A 20858-nucleotide genomic window follows, 5' to 3' on the forward strand; every position below is an offset into this window, starting at 1 on the left:
GTCATCTATATTGCATTCCCTCCTTGCGCTATCGCCCCCTGCCCGGTACATTCTGGTCACGATCGATATGCCCATTATAAGTGTTACATTGCATTCTCGATAGGAATGTGGCCAACGCTGAGTTTTCAAAAAAGTAAGTGCAAGCAAGCCTGATGACGATTATTGTTGTGGGACAAAAAGACACCCTTTTTACTCGATATTTTTTTTAGAATGTATATGTATAGGCACTGGATTGTACATCAACGTCCCACCACTCATTGAAGGCAGCGCTTCTCCTTCACTCAATAAATAGGAATACTAAAGACGAAATAACAATTAAACATTTCCAAACCATAACCAATAACACGGCATTCACGCGACGCCCTTTGCGACGCATTTACTCGAGTTCCCCCCATGGGAAGATGCAGGCGGCATTTTTTTTTCATCGTGACAAAAAGCACGAAAAGCTTTGTTTTTGCGCAGCTATTTATCATGTGTATGAACGCACGTTAGCCACCATTTCGTAGCTGACTACCGTTTCTTATTTGCGCCACTTGCGTGCAGCATGATCGAAGGACGCAGAACGAGAGCGACGTCTATTCGCGCCACAACATAAATGTCGCTCACCACCGAGCCTGTTCGAACGGTATTCGAAAGCGAGCGAGTCTTGCTGCGCCATGCTGACCGTGTGCACTGTGTGAACTCAATGCCGTCTCTTTAGCGACCTAAAGTAATAAGCCTGCCTTGCGGGTGTTCTCCCCCTCACTCTATAGCACAATGCAACACTTTAGTTTCACGAGTGGTGGCAGGTATACCAACGGTCACAAGCTGTCCTTCCTATTCAATCCGTGAATACTGTACTTTAAGCGCTGTGGAAAATGGTGAGCGCAACTAAGACAACGTATACCTTTCTAGGCCTCTCGATAAGAAGGCACGTTTTATTACTCGTACCACTCGTTTCACTTGAAGTAGTGCAACTCCAGGAAATAAGAGCAATCGCTTTTTCATCCATGCAGCTGGAATGAATCACTGCTGCAAGTTTAAAAAGAAGAACTAACTACCAGAACCTTTCTTCTTCATCATTCTGCGCACTCACGACAATACGACAACTTTTTATCGTGCTCGTGAATGCCTGGATATTTCTATGCACTTAGCAAAAGACAAAATGTATGCAAAAGCATGTATATTGTAAGAAGGAAGAAAAAAGAGAGAGGGCTGGGAGGTTAACCAGGCGCATGCTTGGTTAGCTACCCTACGCTGGAGGAATGGGGAGTATAAAGATAAGAGAGAGAAGAGCAGAGAAAGAAAAAAAAATGGCAGTATATCCACGGAGTGAATTATGGAGAGTGGGGCGAAGAATTCATCCGTCCATTCGTTCTTGCTTCCGTCCGTCCATGCGTCCATCAGTGTGACCGTCCATGCGTCCATCAGCCCGTCCGTGCGTGCGTCTGTTCGTGCGTCCGTCCCTGCGTTCGTCCATGCAGCCGCCCCAGCGTCCGTTCATGCGTCCATCCATGCATCTGTCTATTTGTCCGTTCGTCCATCTATTCAACACTCCAAGTACCGCCATCCCGCATCTTTTCATCATACAATCCCCATATAGAAGCACCGCCATCCAGCGGACATTCCAAGGACTAAACGAGAGGTGGCACACGCACACTTTCTTACGGCTTGCGCTTCGGGTCCACTTCCCACCTTTAACCACCTCGTGTTCATGGTATATACTAGTTCACTGTATTCATGACACTGCGGCCGAACGCTCGCTAAACCTTTCAAAAACCAAGGAGGTTACGCCCAGCGAGTATGACGTGGCAAACTTTTTCAGTCAGATAGTGTTCAATGTACATGCCAATGGCTGCTAATGGGAAATGAGAGGCATAGAATTCGGCTTTTACTTTCTTACGGCTTGCGCTTCGTATCTACTTCCCATTTTTAACCACCTCGATTTCATTCATGGTATATACAAGTTCATTGTATTCATGGCACTGCGGCTCAACGCTCGCTAAACCTTTCTAAAGCTAAGGAGGTTTCACCCAGCGAGTATAACGTAGCAACCCTTTCTTGTCAGATAGTGCTCAATGTACATGCCAATGGCTGCTAATGGTGATCGCAGCCTACGCGTTAACTAAAAGCCGAATGCTCCTGTCTCTCATTCCCCATTAGCAGCCATTGACATGTACGTTAAGCACTATTTTTTATTGTTCAACAACGCACAGAAGAAGTCTCTCACAGGCACCACCTTGGAGGTCAAAATGTTATACTTGTTACAAACTACGGGGGACGAACGGGTGCCGCTATAATGAGCTTCGCCCCTGAAAAGTGTCAGTCAAAGGGCTAACACGTGGTGGCACTACACAAAAGTTAAAGGCGTGGCACATAGGCCTGTAGTCCTCAAAAAGCCCAAGAGGGCCGTGTCTGCCTTGCGAGTCGAAAGACGAGGACTGTGCTTCAGCAGCCTCTGCACAGAGAGTGGCCGATCATCCAGTTGTCGCAGCGAGCAAAAGTTTTTGTCTCTCAGACGCAAATCAAGGGCAGCGGCTTCGCAGATTATTGATGTCTTCTTCGGTGCCACAGACGTCACATTCCGCACTGTCGGTCAATCCCCCAACCAAAGCCACTAGAGAAGCGGAGGTTCACGTCGACGAAGTCCGGGTGGAGGTCGAAGTTCCAGTTGAGGGTTTATGTGATGGATTCTTGTATGACTTATACTTTGAGTGTACTTTGAGTGTACTTTGAGTGACTTATACTTTGAGCTTGGACAAGGATCGAGCCTGCTTCGTCGATGCTGCTTCGTACATTCAAGAAGAAGCCTTCTCCTCAGTGGTCGTCGACTGTGATTGCAGAGTCATCAGCTGCGCTACCATCCGCACTTCTAGTTCCAGCGTTGCAGAGCAGGTTGCCATTGCTCTTGCATTGACGGACGGTGTACATGACACAATTTATTCAGACTCCAAGGCCGCTATCAAGGCCTTCCAGATGGGCATGGTGGCTCCCCAGGTCCTACAGATTATTCAAAAAGTCAAAGACCTCAAAAATCACTCATTGGTCTGGTTTCCTGCGCATCTTGGAACCATTGAGGGTGCCTCGCTCAATCCCAACGAGGAGGCGCACTCGGCTGCACGAGGTTTGACTGACCGTGTGCCGGGTAACGCGTCATCTCCTGGGCGACCTGAGCCTCTCTGCTCGTACAACGAGATATGCAAGCACCACTATCTGTCAAGAAGACTGCTGCCTCTACCACACTCCTCGCTATGCAGGGCCCAAGCTGTTACTCTCCGACTGCTACAAACAAACACTTACCCGAGCCCTGCGGCACTGCACACAATGTACCCTGAACGGTTTCCAAGCCCGGACTGCCCCCTGTGTGGTGGTTATGCGGACTTCGAACATGTACTGTGGGGCTGCGCCTCTGCCGGTCCCCCTTTCACCCTAGAGGAAATGAAGCGACTCATCAAGGCCCAGGACCAGACCTCTCAAATCCTGGCCGTCCAGAGGGCCCGCGCGAGGGCCGTCAGGTTTAACCTGATGGTCCCCGAGTGGGCCTAGCCAGGTGACGCTGAGTTTACTCGCGTCTATTGTGGACCGAATAAAGTTGTTTCACTCACTCACTCACTCACTCTCTCAGACGCAAATCAAGGGCAGTGGCTTAGCAGATGATTGATGTCTTCTTCGGTGCCACAGACGTCACATTCCGCACTGTCGGTCAATCCCCCAACCAAAGCCACTAGAGAAGCGGAGGTTCACGTCGACGAAGTCCGGGTGGAGGTCGAAGTTCCAGTTGAGGGTTTATGTGATGGATTCTTGTATGACTTATACTTTGAGTGTACTTCTCCAGCAGACAGAGACCACGTGCCAGGTGACAAAGTTGCTTTGCTGCAACTGTCCTTGGACAAAGGAAGCGGAATGGTGTGCTCTTCTTCGTGGGATGTGCGAGCCGCATTGTCTACGGAAGCATTGTCACTTATACTACAATGACCAGGTAGCCACTGAAATTTGATTTCGTGACCTGTTTCTGTGACGTGGTGAAGAAGCTTGACAACCTCTTATGTTAGCTGTTCGTGACAACCTCGTCGAAAAACTGACTGCATGCCCTGTAAGGCCGCTTTCGAGTCGGAAAAACAGCCCATTTACTCGGTCTCTGGGATGTGGCGTACAGGCTGTTTCATGCTTAGGGGAAATCTCAGAGGTTCTGGCATCGCACTGCGACTAGCGCTGCAATCGCATGCCGGTAGCACCTCGCGCGTGCGCAGACGCTTCAAGGGAGCGGAGTTGAACAGCGTCGTCTGCTACCGCAGCGCGCGTGCCGCATTGCCAGCCAGCGCATGGATATCATTGTTAACGCGGGAGCTGGGCCTGCACTAATCGTTTTCAGAAAAATCTGCGGCGCTATGTAGGACAGAAAGAAACAAAGCGCGACGAACTCGCGCGTGCTTTCGTGTCACTGCACATTTTTTTTATATGTCAACTTGCCCAACTTTGAACGCTTAGCTGGACCAAACGTTGTGTAACGCCAATCTCTCTGCCTTTATTCGTGATGATGAAGCACTATCAACAGTATTTTACCGCATACCTTGCTTGCTCTTTCGAAACGTCATGGTGCTGTGTGCGTTCGTGAGTATTTCTTTGCTCTGGGTGCACCGCATTACGCTGGGACGAGGAAGACACGAGAATTAGCAAGCAATGTGTGTTGTCCTCATTTGACTTAAAATAATAATATCAACTCAACCTTAAGAGATGTGCTGATGCGCTGGCTTAAAACAATAAAACAAGTTGAAACAAATCAAAGAATGTCTTGGTGAGGAAAAAGCCGGAATGTTTTTCTTTTCGACATTTTATTACTACACGAGTCTACTAACCGGCTCGTGACGCGCCCGTGATGCATCCCAAAGTACCTTGTCATGTCACCAGTGGCAGTGATCACGGAGCTTATTCTTGACGGCAGTGAGGCGTACAGTGACTCGATGAGCAATGTATTCACTCGCAAGGCGTCCAGCTCGCTGACGATGGTCAAGTGGTGAGAAGGGTTCCTATAGCATGTTGCCTGAGGTATGTACGCCTCGTTTCAATTGTATTGTATGGAGGAAAGCCGACCTTATCACAGGACACAATCATTCCCGTAAATACGTCGTCCACCAGCGAGTATGCTGGTGATGGTATTGCGCGAGCCGATCATGCCCATCAGCTCACCCGCGCTCGTTTGACGACGTCGCAGAGCAACCAACAACGTTCCTACGATGCCTCACTCCTGAAACACTCGTTTCGCTCCCGGTACCCTTGTGCTACTCTGTTCACCTCATCGTCGGCAGGACCTATCAAAAAAAAAAAAAACGTTTGTGTCGTAACACGGAACCTAACCTTCTACTGCGGCAAGTAACATGTTACCTACGAGATCGGCCCCATTAGTCCATCGTCATCAGTTCGGTCCAAACGTTTTTCATGTTTCACAGCAGAAGACCAACACTGCAGCTTAAAATGACCTTTAAAGCCCCGGAGTGGTGCTTCCATTGCCTGGGGTCATGGTGCGTGCCAGCGGCATCGCAATCAATCAGACGAAGGTCGACAAAAGATACTGGTGCGAGCTGATCGCAGCAACAGAGTTGCTCGCCTAACGATTTGTAAATATACATACACATGTCTTCCGAGTCCAAGTCTCACCCTTAACAATGTGTCCGAATCCATATATTAGGGCATTTTCGTCGTCAGAAATGCAAGCGTTAATATCCATCCGTTGCTGGACGTGGACCAGTGTGGGCTAAGCAATGTTTGTGTTGAAGCTGTCGTAGATCACCATATCCCCTCGACAGAAGCTAGCGCCAAACTTTAAAAAGCGCATGCTCCACGTACCTGAAAACGTCGATACTTTCTCACGTAGTGAAGCATCCTGCGAAGCCTTCGTAACAGTCGCTTCTCGTGGGGAGCACTCAAGCGAATGGGCTTTCGGATGCCCACCACCAACACCACCCGCGCATCAAGACTAGCAAAAGTTTTTCCCAGACCCAAGACGGCTACAATAATGGATTCCTACGCTGATATGCATCGACTGAAAACGCTCGACCGTTTTGGCAACGGGATTGTGCGCTTTCTGACACCAGAGGCGCTCACGGCTTCGCTGGCCACGCAAGCGGTTAGCATATTATAGGGTCTACTCACGCGTCGTCAAAGTGCGCCGTTTTATTGTACGATTATCAGCTTCTAAAGGTAATCACATCGAGGTGCAGCCAATGCCACCTAGATTATCTCGGGCCTGCTCACTGCGTCGGCCACGGGCTCTGACGTCACTTCTTTTTGACTTGTGTGTGACGTCACTTCTTTTTGACGTCACTTCTTTTTGACAGACGTGCCTACGCTTGCTCTCGTCGCACCTGCAGGCCCGGATTTCCAAGCTCGACGAAAGTTTTTGTGCCGTGCTAGTGTTCTTGCTGGCAACTTCAGAAGACCATCTTTTTCTGTGTCTGTGAACTGCAGCGTGGACATGTGATGCGCTTTGTGCACTGGATATTCGCTATCTGTACGGCTGGAAATCCGAACGGTTGGGCGATGCTGCATGGCGGATTGTCGCGGAAAAGGGACCGATGCTGCACGTGTTCTCGTTTCCTAAACATAACCGAAAAACAAAATGGAAGGTTGTTGTTCGTGAAGATGACGTCGACATCCGTTTTCTTCGTGACCCGCAGGTACGTATGTCCGTAAAACATGATTTTAGGTTGTTCCGATGGCCCCACCACCACCATGTTCCTCTCTTGCTCCAAAATAAAGGTGTCATTTGTGCTTCTGACTTATTGGCGTAGGCCCTGGCATTAAATTAATAAACGCGCGTTGCAGAACACCTTTAGAACAGGCGTTTTTCCTTCAGGGTCAGTAAACATTTTCGCAACTGGCGATTACCGCCGCGGACTTGTATTACCTCTGTTCACTTGGTTGATAAAAAAGAAGGAATATTGTTGCATTACAAATAGTGCATTGGTATTGTGCATAGTACTTTCTTGCAGGTTTTCATATGTTAGTGCAGTATTATCGCGGTCAGCACTTTAGTTTAATATGTTTTCTTGAAGTTTATATGCGTGCAGACACTAACAGTAAAGCGCTTTTGTAAGCGTTTTGCAGGTGTGTAATCTCTACTTCAAGCTAGAATAATTACCAACCACTACCGAAATATACCGATCCAAGAACTGGTAGTGTGATAGAAGCACCCACGATGGCTACAAGGTTTTATATAGCCCAGTACTAACAGTTTTTCCAAGCCGTAAGTTATATCACCGATTTCGCCTTATTGAACTTTTTTGCGTGGCAGTGGCCTATTGAATAAGCTATAGCGTCCTAGCTCACTTGTTTCTTTTCTTTTTCGCGCGTCTATTTTGCTCTTCGCTTTCTTTCCCATCTTTCTTCCTCATTCTCCCTTTCCTTAGTGCAGGGTTGCAAACCGGATGTTCCAATTTCTGGTTCACCTTCCTGCTTTTCTCTCATTTTTCTCTTTCTCTACGCACATCTGCGAGAGGGGCCAGAGCAAAAGAGGAAACGCCGCTTCTTGTGTCGGTCACAAAAGATTTTTGTGAAACAAAAAACTTTGTTTTCTTTTGCAATGGTCATCAGACTCATATTGTGCGGAATACTGTACTTGTGGCAGCAGCACACACCCTCCTCAATAACTACGAGTCTATGAAGACGTACGTTGGAAAGAGTACAAATAAGACTGCAGAAAGTTTGAAAATTAGTAGTAACAGTTTCTATCTATGCTCTAGATAGTGTTTGTGTGTGCGTGCGTGTGCAAATAATTAAAGAATGAATAAAAGTTACATTTCTTTTTGGCAATTTGTTGGTACATCGAGTTTCACTCTTATCGATCGACCCCACGTTCGATAGCGTCAATATTTGACTTTTTTGTGGACGAAATGGCTCACAGGTGAGTCTCCAAATGCTCTAAAGCGCAATACACTACTTAAACCAGTGCCTTTTTTTTTACCCAAAAGGCAGAATAAAGCTGTTAAACATGTAAAAGTAGCCGCGAACACGTTATCTTTTATCGAAAGACTATTGGTACTTGCGACGGAAGGAGTCATTTATTAATTTTTTTCTTGAGCTAAGAAATATCTGAAGCTGAGAATTTGACGAATCTCAACTGATCGGGAAGTAATGGTATTGTTGGAAAAAAAATACAAGGCGCCGACCAAGACGGTATTGAAAATATTGTTACGGTGCGATGGATGCCTTTATTTACAGGAGATGATCAATGCGAGAGTCCAGGGATCTGGCCGATCACCGCTCGTGCCAACCTCGTTCTCCTCTTCTTCCACGCGCATCCTCAGTATCGTAGCAATTCCCCCTTTGCAGACGATGCCCACCGGGCGAGTTAGGCTTCGTTGCGATGATGATAGCGTTTTAAACGGGCAACATGAACGATGTTGGTCTTGCTTGAGCGGCGGCCAGTTGACAACAGCTGAGATATCACGTACGTGACATCACTTAGACGTTCCAAGACAACAAACGGACCGGTGTAGTTGGCCAGAAACTTTTGGCAGAGGCCGCGCTTGCGAAGCGGCGTCCAAAGCCACACCAAATCCCCTTTCTCAAACCATACGTGCCGGTGACTTCTGTCGTAACGGTTTTTGGAGCGTTTCTGTGAGACGAAAGTTCGAAGACAGGCGATGCGCCGGGCCTCTTCTGCGCGGCAAATGGTTTCGGCGAGAGTAGGTTGATCAGTCTCGGAAAAAGGAAGAATAGTGTCAAGAGCTGTGCGGGGTTGGCGTGCGTAGAGCAGATAAAATGGACTGTATCTCGTTGTTTCGTGCTGTGCAGTGTTGTAGGCGAAAGTTATAAATGGCAAAATCGCGTCCCATGTTTTGTGTCCAGAATCAACATACATGGAAATCATGTTGACGAGAGTCCTATTTGTTCGTTCCGTCAAACCATTAGCCTGCGGGTGATACGGGGTAGTGTGACGAAAATGGCATGAAGCAAGACGAAGGAGGTCTTCAACTACATCGGCAACAAATTGCCGCCCGCGATCACTGATGATGACACGGGGGGATCCATGGCGTAATATAACGTGTGACAGCATGAACTGTGAAACTTGAGTGGCCGTTGCCGCAGGAATCGCCGCAGTTTCGGCGTAACGTGTGAGGTGGTCAACGCCCACAATAATCCATCGGTTGCCGTTCGTTGATCGCGGAAAAGGGCCGAGCAGGTCGACACCTACGACGTCAAATGGTGAACTCGGGGGTGCTATGGGATGAAGTAGTCCGGCTGGCGGAGTTGTAGGACGCTTGTGGCGTTGACATTGCTCACAGCTCGCAACGTATGCAGTCACACTTTTACGCATCTTCGGCCAGAAGAAGCGTTCTTGCGTGCGATAAAATGTCCTAGAAAAACCCATATGGCCAGATGTTGGGTCGTCGTGCATTGCTCGAAGTACGTGTTGTCGAAGACTTGTAGGCACAACTAGAAGTAGGCGAGGGCCTACGCCGGAATAATTCTTTTTGTAAAGAACGCCATCCTTTACGACGAAACCACGTTGACCGTTCGTTCCGGAAATAAAGAAAGAAGCGAGACTGTTGTCATTGCGTTGCTCTGCTCGAAAAGTTGTTAGGTCGGGGAACGGAGTATCCACTACAGCCAAATATTCATCAAAGTTGTCAGCGTCACACTCGGTTGTCGGAAGGGGAAGTCGTGAAAGGCAATCAGCGTCGGCATGACGACGACCGCTCTTGTAGCAGACCTCAAAGTCGTGTTCTTGCAATCGTAATGCCCAACGAGCAAGACGACCAGATGGGTCCCGTAGTCCAGTGAGCCAACATAAAGAATGGTGGTCCGTGACAATCGAGAATCGGCGTCCATAGATATAAGGGCGAAACTTGTGCACGGCGAATATGACCGCGAGACATTCCTGCTCTGTCACAGTATAGTTTCGCTCCGGCTTACTTAAACAGCGACTGGCATAGGCAACGACGTGTTCAGCAGCTCCATGGCGTTGTACCAAGACGGCGCCAATACCTACACCACTGGCGTCGGTATGAACTTCTGTGGCAGCAGATGGGTCATAGTGGCGAAGTACGGGCCCCGACGTAAGAGCAAACTTGAGTTGCGAAAAAGACGACTCGCATTCCGCTGACCACCGAAAAGGTGCGTTTTTGTTGAGTAGGGACGTCAAAGGGTAAGCGAGGTCGGCGAACCTGGGCACGAAGCGACGGAAGTACGAGCATAGGCCCAAAAAGCTTCGCAACTCTCGTACCGACTGAGGTTGTTTGAAGCTGCTGACTGCTGCGACTTTCTGGGGATCGGGTCGAACGCCATGCTTGTCCACCAGGTGACCGAGAACGAGAGTCTCACGGCTGCCAAAGTGACACTTCTTAGAGTTCAGGGTGAGCTTAGCTCTCTCAAGGCAAGTGAGAACAATGTCTAGACGATTGTTGTGTTCATCGAATGTACGGCCAAATATTATAATGTCATCCAGGTAGCAAAGACAAACTTCCCACTTTAGTCCACGTAACACAGAGTCCATGAAGCGCTCAAACGTGGCTGGAGCGTTGCATAGGCCAAACGGCATTACATTGAATTCAAATAGACCATCTGGGGTTATGAAGGCCGTTTTCTCTTTGTCATTCGGGTGCATGGGTATTTGCCAATAACCAGATCTCAAATCCACGGATGAGAAGTACGATGCCGAATGTAAACAATCGATGACATCATCAATCCTGGGAAGCGGGTAGACATCCTTTTTAGTAACGGAGTTGAGCCTTCTGTAATCCACGCAGAATCGCCATGTACCATCTTTTTTTCGGACAAGAATCACAGGGGCAGCCCAAGGACTACACGACTCTTGGATAACCCTTTTCTTTAACATCTCTTCTACCTGTTGGGTAATGACCTTGCGCTCCGCAGATGAGACACGGTATGGTTTCTGTCGGATAGGGTGAGCGGATCCTGTGTCAATCCCATGGCGAGTACGCCACTCGGGTACACTTATTTGCTCTTCTTTCTGCGCAAAGTCAAATATAGTAGCGTGCTTCGCAAGGACTTCGACCAAAGCTTGACGTTTTTCTGCTGATAGCGACTTGTTTACCATACTCAGAAAGTTGGCTTCTGTATGGTACGTTGCACAAATAGGATCTACTCTCTCGTCACTTAAAGATGCAATGAAACTGGTCGCATTTTGTTCGAAGCGGGCGAGTCGCATTCCGCCGGGTAGCATAACAGGTTCATTTGAATAGTTCGACACCCATAAGGCCGATCGCCTATCACTGATCGACAGAACACAATGTGGAATGAGCACATTTTTCTTGGCGCAATGAAGAGGAATGGGCTCCACAAGAACATCAAACTTTCCGGCGTCCGAGGCAGAGGCGTCAACGCGTACGGTCTTCATCGAGTTGGGCGGCAAAACAACATCCTCAATGACAGTGATAGATCCTTGACAGCACCTAGGATCGTCAGTAAATGCCGATAGCATAATCTCGCCAGCACCGCAATCTACAGTAGCCCCGCACTCGCGTAAAAAATCGATGCCCAAGATGATGTCATGGGTGGAGCTGGTCAGGACGGCGAATTCAGCCTCGAAGACTTTGTCACCCAAAGTGACACTAACAACACACACACCGATCGGACACAATGTCTCCCCGCTCACTGCACGAAATGATGCACAACTGTCCCAGCGAAACATCACTTTATGTCCTAGCCGCAATTTGAAGTTAAGACTCATCACTGAAACAGCTGCTCCAGTATCTATCAAAGCCATCGTAGCAAGTCCATCAATAAGCACGGGGACCCTATTTTGAGTCATAAAAACGGGTGGAGGCATAGGCGGATGTAGTGACAAATGTTCGGCGACCTCACCTCCATTGGCCGCACCACCTAGTTTCCCGGAGGCGGGGAGGTGACGCGTCGACCAGGAGATGGGGAACGGAACCGGCGTGTTGTGGGGGGCGTCAAGCTTCGCACGGAGGAAGGCGAGTCGTTGCGTAAATTCTGGTGGAAATTGCGTCCTGCTTGTGTATCACTGTGGGTCGTTTGCTGGAAGCCGTCCCCAACGTACGCGTCCCGCATTGAACGCATACCACCGCGCCAGCGGTTTTGTCGAGAAGAAGGTGATGGTCCCTCGTAGTAGCGTTGCTGGGGGCGACGCCTTTGACCACAGAATCGAGCCACATGTCCACGGAAACCGCAGTTATAGCACACAGGGGCCTCACGCACGTCGCCAAACCTTCCACGAGGCGCCATGTGCCCATGATCGTCCCACGAAGACACCATTGTAGGTGGTTGGCGGGAGGCGTTCTGGAAACCACGGCGATGATGTAAGTTGTCGGTTGGGGGCGCTGGTGCTCTTGATTGGGGCACATCATATAGCGTGGCATCAACGGCAGCACACATTGCGTCGTATGGCGGGGAGGTGTTGATAGCAGGTGCTCTCGGCGGGTTGACAGCATCACGTCGTCCAAGTTCTTCGCGTACGATTTGCCTGATCATTGAGGCAAGATCACAGGGGGATGTTGGAGGGACGTCGACACTTGCAACGGTGGTGACGTTGGCAAGTCTACCAAATTTGGGAGTGATGCGCCTAGCCTTCAGTGTCTCAAACGTGCGGCAGTGTTGTATTACGTCCGCTACAGACGCCAAGGTGTCCTTGCCGATGAGGAAATTGTAGACATCCTCAGCAACCCCTTTGAGAAGATGCCCTACCTTGTCATCTTCTTTCATGCGTGGGTCTACAGACTTGCACAATTTCAGGATCTCTTCGATGTACGTTGTGCATGTTTCACCGGGGACTTGAGCACGCTGCATCAAAGTTTGCTCAGCGCGCTTCTTCTTCATCAATGGGTCCCCGAAGCAGCTCGCTATTTCTTTCTCAAACGCTTCCCAGGTCATTATTGTTTCTTCGTGGTTTTCAAACCACACCAACGCCGTCCCTTGAAGAAACAATCCGACGTTGGACAACCGGGAGGCCGCATCCCAACAGTTGTATTTACTCACACGGTTGAAGTGTTTCAGCCATTCGTCGACGTCTTCTCCGACCCTCCCTGAGAAGCTTCGTGGTACCATGTGCCGGGGCCACGCAGCGCCAGACGAAGAGTGCGTGGTGTCGCCGTCAGCAATCGGATCCATAGAGAGCGGTGGTAGACCAGCCAGTCGGCGGCTTCGGCGTAGTTCTTGAGGTAGCGCTTCCGTGATCGTTGGCCTTGGATCGCTCCGCTGTACCCCGCACCTTCCACCAATCTTGTTACGGTGCGATGGATGCCTTTATTTACAGGAGATGATCAATGCGAGAGTCCAGGGATCTGGCCGATCACCGCTCGTGCCAACCTCGTTCTCCTCTTCTTCCACGCGCATCCTCAGTATCGTAGCAATATATTAAAATTTTAAGTATATTTTTCACACTCTCTAGAGCGGCACCCTGTCCTTTTCTTTCTACATTGCTAATAAACATCTCAATGCCATATGCGAAGGCCACGCTACTGCGTTGTCTAGTCGACCCCCGTCGATCTCTTAGCAACAAAGCTAAAACGAGGAGTTCTTATCCGTACGACACAAGCAACATAATATAAAAGGTAGACAAACGTATTCTTCGCATGTCATGCCCTTGTGGAATCGATGAATGCTTGAGCAGGACAGAGACACAACAGAACTTCAGCTCTCAATAATTTCTTTAATCCCATGCGTTATTCATATGAAGCAAACAAAAACAAATATTTAACTTCTGGAGAATCGCCGCAGGCTTATTGAAATTCGGAACAAAATCAAGCACATCATGTAAGAGCACTCTCAGCACTTCGAGAGTATATCGAGATGCACAGAATGACGTGTTGTTCTTGTACAATGTGTGTCATTTTTGTACGAAAACTTAAGACAGATAGAACGTCACGCCCACTTGAAACGAAGCACCGGCAAAGAAAACATGAATGAGTGCCAGTTCAAAGCAGAAAAAATTCAAGGACACGACGACAGCCTACAAAGCGTAGACATAGCTGACCCTCGATACATGTTTCAATGTAGACTTTCAAGATCGGTGCGTGAATGCCCATAGTATTTATTTTAAAAACACCAGGAAAGCAGACCAGGAGGATTCACAAAATCAACGTTAACTCACACTTGAATATTTCTTTCAGTCGAAGAGCAGTCAAGTGACAGCTTTCTTATTTAACAAGTGAGTGGTTTGAAGCCCTTGAAATCACTTACATTTCCGAAATAAAATTACCAAGCACGAAATAAGATTACCCACCGAAATAAAATTACCAAGCACGAAGAACATGTGAACGACAACTTCAGATGGTAAAAAGTAGGTCTGCCCTTAGTATTGGTGAATTCACGTTATATTAAAAAGCTCGAGATTGTTTCCTAATTAAGAAGGAAGCACGCAAAGACATCAGGCCTCGTTTTCTAAAAACAAAAGTAGGACGCTGACGTGCGCCATCTGACACCCCAAGTAGCATTGGAGAGCTAATAGATGCTTAAACGGGGTGTTTCGAATTAGGCTTCATTACCCAGCGCAGCCGACGCAGTTCGTTATACAATTTCTTGTTCTTTTTTCAACCTCCCCTTATCGCAGCGCCACCACAGCAAGTTGTTATCGAACAAGTAACCGCGTACTCCGGTAAACATCGGAAACGAAATTGTACGCCTACTTCTGGACGTATATCAAGAGAATTATTTTTTTCTTATTTATGCTTCTTTGCGCGAACATCCCTAGTGATTAAGCATATTATTTTGCTTATTTTTTATCGATAGATTGCTGTAACAAAGTTTAATCACCAAGGATTCCAGTTTAAAACGGGATTCCGGTATACCCTTCACGCCTAACTTGTTCTGTTTATTCTTTTTTTTTAATAAGGGACTTTGCTAGTGGGCTAGTTTCAGAGTACCTTGTCTATGCGATGCGTGTTGAAAGTGATATGAAGAGCAGCCTCCACAGTTTTCAATGAATTGATTGCCTGATCTAACTTTTCTTATGGCACAGCTGTTCCGCAGCTGCTGGCTGCATCTTTTATGCCTCATCATCCAGAAAACATACGCCGCTTAGCTTGCATAGGGCAGCGTGGAGTTGGTGTGAAAAAAAAAAAAAAACACGACAGAAAAGATGTTCAAACCGACTAGCCTAACAACTCACTATTTCTCTGGTTTGTTGCGACCATATTCTTAAGAAAAACATTGTTCTGCCGCATGCCTTTTTAAGTGCAGATGCCGCATTTTTCTTACTGTACTTAAAATACTGCTTCCATTTCTTCTATAGCTTGCATAGCATCCACGGTTGTTCTTTTGGTCGCATATATCTAAGAGCGCCAAGATGCTCTTTATATTATGTGCTGACTCTTATGCATACAGAGAGAACACTCTGGTGTAAACAGAGACAAACACACAAGAAGGGAATTATTACATTTTTGAACTTTACATAGTCGCAAGCATGAAGTCAATTCGTCGCTTGCGCGGCAGGTTGACAGTGTGAGGAGTTGTCCGAATGAACATTCAGGCAGTTCACTTCAGTATCGAGAGAACGGAGGCAAGTATGTCTTTTTATTCACCTATGGGCAAATCACTGCATCATTTGCTTATGAAAAGCGGAATCATCAAACGCTAAACTTCACACGCCACAGACTAGTCAACAGCGCAAGAGAGAGAATCATGTAACAATGGCCTGGTTCCTTCATTCACGCACCTCCAGACGCCCTTAAGTGAGTAGCCTACTGCTAATAAAAAAAAAATAGAAGAAAGCTAGCATGTAAGAGAGTGCTTGGCAGAAAGAGAAATATTTGAAGTACCACTTTTCTTTTTTTTCTTAAGTTCCTTTTGTATATCGGAACGAACTCGCACTGAAGATTGGTGCAGGAGTAACGAGGGAAGGAGAGAAAAAAAGAACGGCGGTCACTGGGTTACCTCACTTTGCACTCAGCCACTTCATTAGGCAATGATGGCTTTAAGGCAAAACACGCAACTGGCCATTAGGCCGCATAAATCAAGCCTTTCACGCAGTCCAGAATTTGTTTTCTCACACCCCTATTGACCAAGCTTCGCAATACATGGCACCAACCAGACACTTTAATTTTCGCGGCAAGGAAAAAAATAAACCAGAAGAGTCGTTCACGACCTCATCAAGCATAAATTCAGAAGTAAAAAGAAAGAGAAATGCGCAGTGCTTTGAGCGATTCTATGAATGTTTCGTGCGTTAGCAGACCAAACTTTTAAAGGCTTTGTCCGCGCTATATTAGGGGTATATACGTATAAGAAAGAAGGAACATCTGCGAGCTCTCGTACGGAGGAGTATTACGGTGGAATAATCACCGCCTTTGCTGTCTTCTTTAATACCTGCGCTAGAGTACACTTTAACGGAGCGTTTTATATGCAACATCTCTGAAGTCGTTAAACATTTTTCTTTAGACCCCGCGAACAAAGTTGGGGCCAACTTTCAAACTGGGACGTGAGAAGGAGAGAGCTGTCTTTTTTGTATGTTTGCTTTTTTTGCAAACACTGCGTGAACACTAAGCGAAAAAAAAAAGAACAACGGAAACGGAATGCCCTGTGTACCATCGGGGGAGGAACTAAATCATGTAAGCTCCTCCAACCGGCTAAAATAATTAAAAAATAAATTACATAACAAAAACGGCAGTTTACCTGTACTTTACACTCGTGCAGTTATTTATTTACAGTCCACCACACGGTAACGGTTCACCACAACCCTATGTATGCTAGATTCACTTTTCACTTAAAAAAAAAAAAAAACGAGAGTGCTAGATCACGAAAGCAGACAGAAGAGAAAAGAAAATAAGACATTTGCAGCTCAACTTCCGCCAAGATCATTAGCAGCAATATCAACGTCCTTTGCTGCAACTCCACGCTGCAGGGAACACATTTCATGTCGCCAAATGCTGAGCGATCAGGCACTCCTAGAACTTCAAATTAAGAATCTGCAAATCAGTGGCGATGAAATGCAACTAATATCCTTGTACACTGCTTATGCCAAGACAACTGTTCCTCCTAAGTCACAGAGGTCATTCCAGAAAGGATGCCGAGGCCCCGCATTAAATTTCATCCGAATAATGACCGACTTCTAAGAGGTTCTTCCTCTGGCATGCTTTTTACCATTGTTTGGCTGCTGTCGTGAGCACTGTTTGCAATATATTACGAACGAACGACTCTAGCGTAATAACTTTTCGGTGACAGCAATATTTTTTTTTTCTTTTACACAGGCATAAAAGGAAGAAGTGGAAGGAACAGCTCTCCACTTTTCTTGGACCACCCTGGCGATTATCACTTCTTTCAGCAGAGTTGTTCCTAACTGGTGGCGTAATCCCACCTTTAGATTCCTTAACGTGGCACGACGATAAAACGTGCTTCATATGGCACTATCCAACGTATCGTCGCTTTCAAAGAAAGTCACAAGGAGCGCCCGCACTGACGGGGTATGCTACATTCCAGGCACATGGTCTTTCAATGAAATTTTGCCTGTTTTGTTTGTTTTTCATGCATTTTGATATCGGGTACCACAAAAGCAGTCTCTCCTAGCAGAAGCTGAAGCGATCATAGGCGGATACGATGAAACACTTTCCAGAAAAACGGTGGTCGAGCACAAACACAGGTACACGTCTGCACAGAAGGTACCAACCGCTGCTCGGGGGCGTGTGGTGACCAGTTAGGAAATGAAGAAATAAAGAAATGAGAAGAGAGAGAGAGAGAGAAATCATCATTGCCACCAACACACAAAGAGAAATAACGATCGAACAGCCACACCACATTACTTGGGCTCCGTGCTATGTACAAAGGAAGGACGCGAGAGTGCTTTCCAGTCCAGAAATATTAAAAAGTTATGGTTCATCCGCACCGTTAGCTGCTCGGCGACGCGTCCTCGTAGAAATGTCCGTACACACTACGACTAAATAGCTGGCGTTCGTCCACTGGAAAGTAAAGGAAATACTACACCTTGTGAGCTTATCATAAGGAAATGCGGACGTGCTGGGATAAATATGGGTTCCGAAACGTCACTTCCAGCACAGTGCCCTACTACTGGGAAGAAGTCCTATATACGGCCACACTGCTCGATTTCAAGTTTGTTGTAAAAAGCACGGTTGGGCTCAGTCATAGAGACATCTGAAAGGAACACTTTGCACTCGCTGGGGCGATCATTTTACTTGGAAAATCACACACGTTTCGCCAGCTTCTTCAAACAGTCTTTCCTCCATTTTTTCCCCTCTCGGTTTCTCTTCGAAGATATTTTTTCATGTGTCCGCGGCGCTGTTTATTTAGAACGACGCTGTGGCAGTAATTGTTGTTCTTTTTAACAGGAGATGCGCACAAACAGACAATAGCCTCGTTGTGGAGCGAGGAGACGAGAAGCCAGAGTGATGTGCTGCCGAAACTTATAACACAGCAAAAACGCCGAGATCCATGCTTTAGATTTATACTCTGGGGCCCAACTGCGAACTCACAAATGCCCAACTGTGAGCTCACAAATAACACACCTTTTCACTAAGGGGAAATAATTCCACATGACCCTAAGTCAGCATCAAGGCCACGTTGGTCGAACAGAGTCCGGATTTACTTCTTTCAATTTCGTAAGACATTTTCTGGGCTTCAGAAATCCTCTCGCTACGCCGTTTTACCACAGCGCCAAGGCGTTTATCACAGTTCGGTCACGGGAATCAACTTCAAGGGCTGGTGAGCCACTTGGCACATGCTGTTGTCGTCTTCGCCGTGTGTCTTGTGGTACTGCGGCTCCTTGGTTCCGTTTCCCCACTTGTTCTTGAGGACGCCGGCGACTCGTTCCCTAAATCGGAAACCGAGGGCCACGATGAGTGCGAACAGTATCGCAGCCGCTGCCACGACACCGATGATGATCTGCCGCCGAAGCACGGCGTCGTAGCAGCCCAAGTCCGCCGACCCGATGTCTCTCAGTAACTTGTCCTTGGCCGCTGGTGGCCCACCACCGCAGCGTATCAAAGCGGTTTCAGGAGTCAGCGGTGAATTCGTGGAGTTGCGGTCACTGCACATGTGCCACAGCCATAGTACGGTGCAATTGCAGACCAGAGGATTGTCCCTGAGGTCGAGCTCCTGCAGCTCGTACCACTCGAGAAGAGACTCATCGAAAGTCGTGAAGCCGTTGCCTCGAAGAATCAAATGCTTCAGACCAGCCAGGCCACTGAACGCTCCGGGCTCTATGCACCGGAAGTTTATGTTGTGTGTCATGCGGATAATTTGAAGGTCCGTGTTCTCGGCGAAAGCACCTCGGTCGATGCAACGGAGCGCGGCAGAGCCGCTCACTTCCAGAGTTCTCAAGTACTTGAGGTACTCGAACGCCCGCGGTCGAAGCCTCGGGAACTTGTTCTGTCCCAAGTTGAGAACTTCCAGCCGTGTTATATCCTGGAATGTTGCAGTGGGCACTTCTTCGAGCTCGTTGTCGTGCAGCTTCAGCTGGCGCAATGCTGAGAGCTGTCGAAACGCGCCGTTCTGCACCGTCTTTACACCGCAACCATCTAAGGACAGTTCTTCGAGCTGCTTGAGTGCCACGAAGGCTTCCTCGGGAATATTGGAGAACATGTTAAGACCGAGATCCAGGTTTAACAAAAACGACAGCGGCGCGAACGCCTGGCTCGGTATCGTCACAAACTTATTGTCTCGTAGCAGTAGAGTCTTCAGCTTGGTCAGTCCCTGGAACGCCTGCTCGGTGACCCTGACTAGGCGGTTCTGCGACAGATCCAGCTTCTCCAGCTTCTTCAGTGGCGCAAATACACCAGCCGGTATGCTGTCAATGTAGTTTTCGTTCAGTAGCAGCGTCTGTAGTTCATCAAGCCCTTTGAATGTTGTGTTGTCGAGCTGCGAGATCATGTTCCTCGCTAGAACGAGCACGACGAGGTACTTGTGCGAATGGAAGTTCTCCTTGCCCAGCGACACAAGCTGGTTGTGAGAGACATCCAGGTAGCGCAGGTTTCCGTACACGCTGAACGAAGATACGCCACTCTTGATGTGGTTATTCAGGAGGCTCAGCTCACGCAAGTTAGGGTTGAGCGTGATAGGCACCACTTCCAGGTAAGCCGAGTCACACACTACTCGCAGGTTCTCGTCATCGCAGACACACCGCGACGGACACATGGCATGCGCTGCCATACAGGTCCAAGAAGCCAGGAATAGCAGACGCAGCAACCGAAGCCGCGTCTGCGCGACACCCAGGCACTCTGGCATGGCCGGAGGAGTGGACACGCTTTGTCTGCTATCGCCTGCAAAAGAACAGAACAAGAGATAAGTGTCAACGACGATGCCAACAAGAACAGATACGGCTGAATAATTATTACAGAATAATTGACAGCGCTCAGTTACTGCGGCATTGGTACACATACCAGGCAATGTAACTGTTCTAGTTCTTCGACTCAGCAGCACAAAGAAAGTTGTGAAAGTATGCCGTGGTGGTGTAGCGGTTACGGTGCCCATGTGCTGACAAGAAGGCCGCGGGTTGATCCCGAGTACGACAGTCGCACTTCAATGGAGGCGCCCGTGCGCTGTTCGATGTCAGTGCACGATAAGGATTGCCAAATTGTCGAAATTGCCGGAGCGGGCCACTACGGCGGCTTTCACAACCATGTCGTGGTTTGAGCACCTAACACCCTAGAAATTAACAACATAAATGGGGATATATGCACCCTTTACATGATCAAAATATCAGAGTCACTGCTCAATGCCAACACTAGATTTTATTAATTGTCAATTTATCATGAGGCTAATGTGTGCAACTAACAATATTCCCCTTCAGTTCGAACACCACAATGCATGCACCGCAAAGTGCTACCCCACAAAGTAAAGGTATACGCAAAATATATGGATGAAAGGAAGACGTAAGGTACCTACACACGGCCTCTGTGTGTACTGAAGTTTTTGTGCTGTCCGTGCTTTTCAAAACGTTTCCCTTCTGTCCA

The 20858-nt window shown here is 47.8% G+C and overlaps 1 protein-coding gene across 3 annotated transcripts in view; it reads right to left on the bottom strand.

Moving 5' to 3' along the window:
- Positions 1–13592: 13592 nt before the first annotated feature.
- The window catches only part of LOC119159453 (uncharacterized), a 398949-nt gene continuing 391683 nt past the window's right edge, over positions 13593–20858 (bottom strand). For all 3 annotated transcript variants that reach the window (XM_037412211.2, XM_037412212.2, XM_075865374.1), the window contains one exon: positions 13593–20165. In XM_037412211.2, coding sequence (XP_037268108.2) covers positions 18574–20130 — 1557 coding nt within the window. In that variant the 5' untranslated portion in view covers positions 20131–20165 and the 3' untranslated portion in view covers positions 13593–18573. The remainder of the gene's footprint in view (positions 20166–20858) is intronic.

This window comes from Rhipicephalus microplus, chromosome 1 (assembly GCF_043290135.1).
Source record: "Rhipicephalus microplus isolate Deutch F79 chromosome 1, USDA_Rmic, whole genome shotgun sequence".
In the NCBI taxonomy this organism is placed as follows: Eukaryota; Metazoa; Arthropoda; class Arachnida; order Ixodida; family Ixodidae; genus Rhipicephalus; species Rhipicephalus microplus.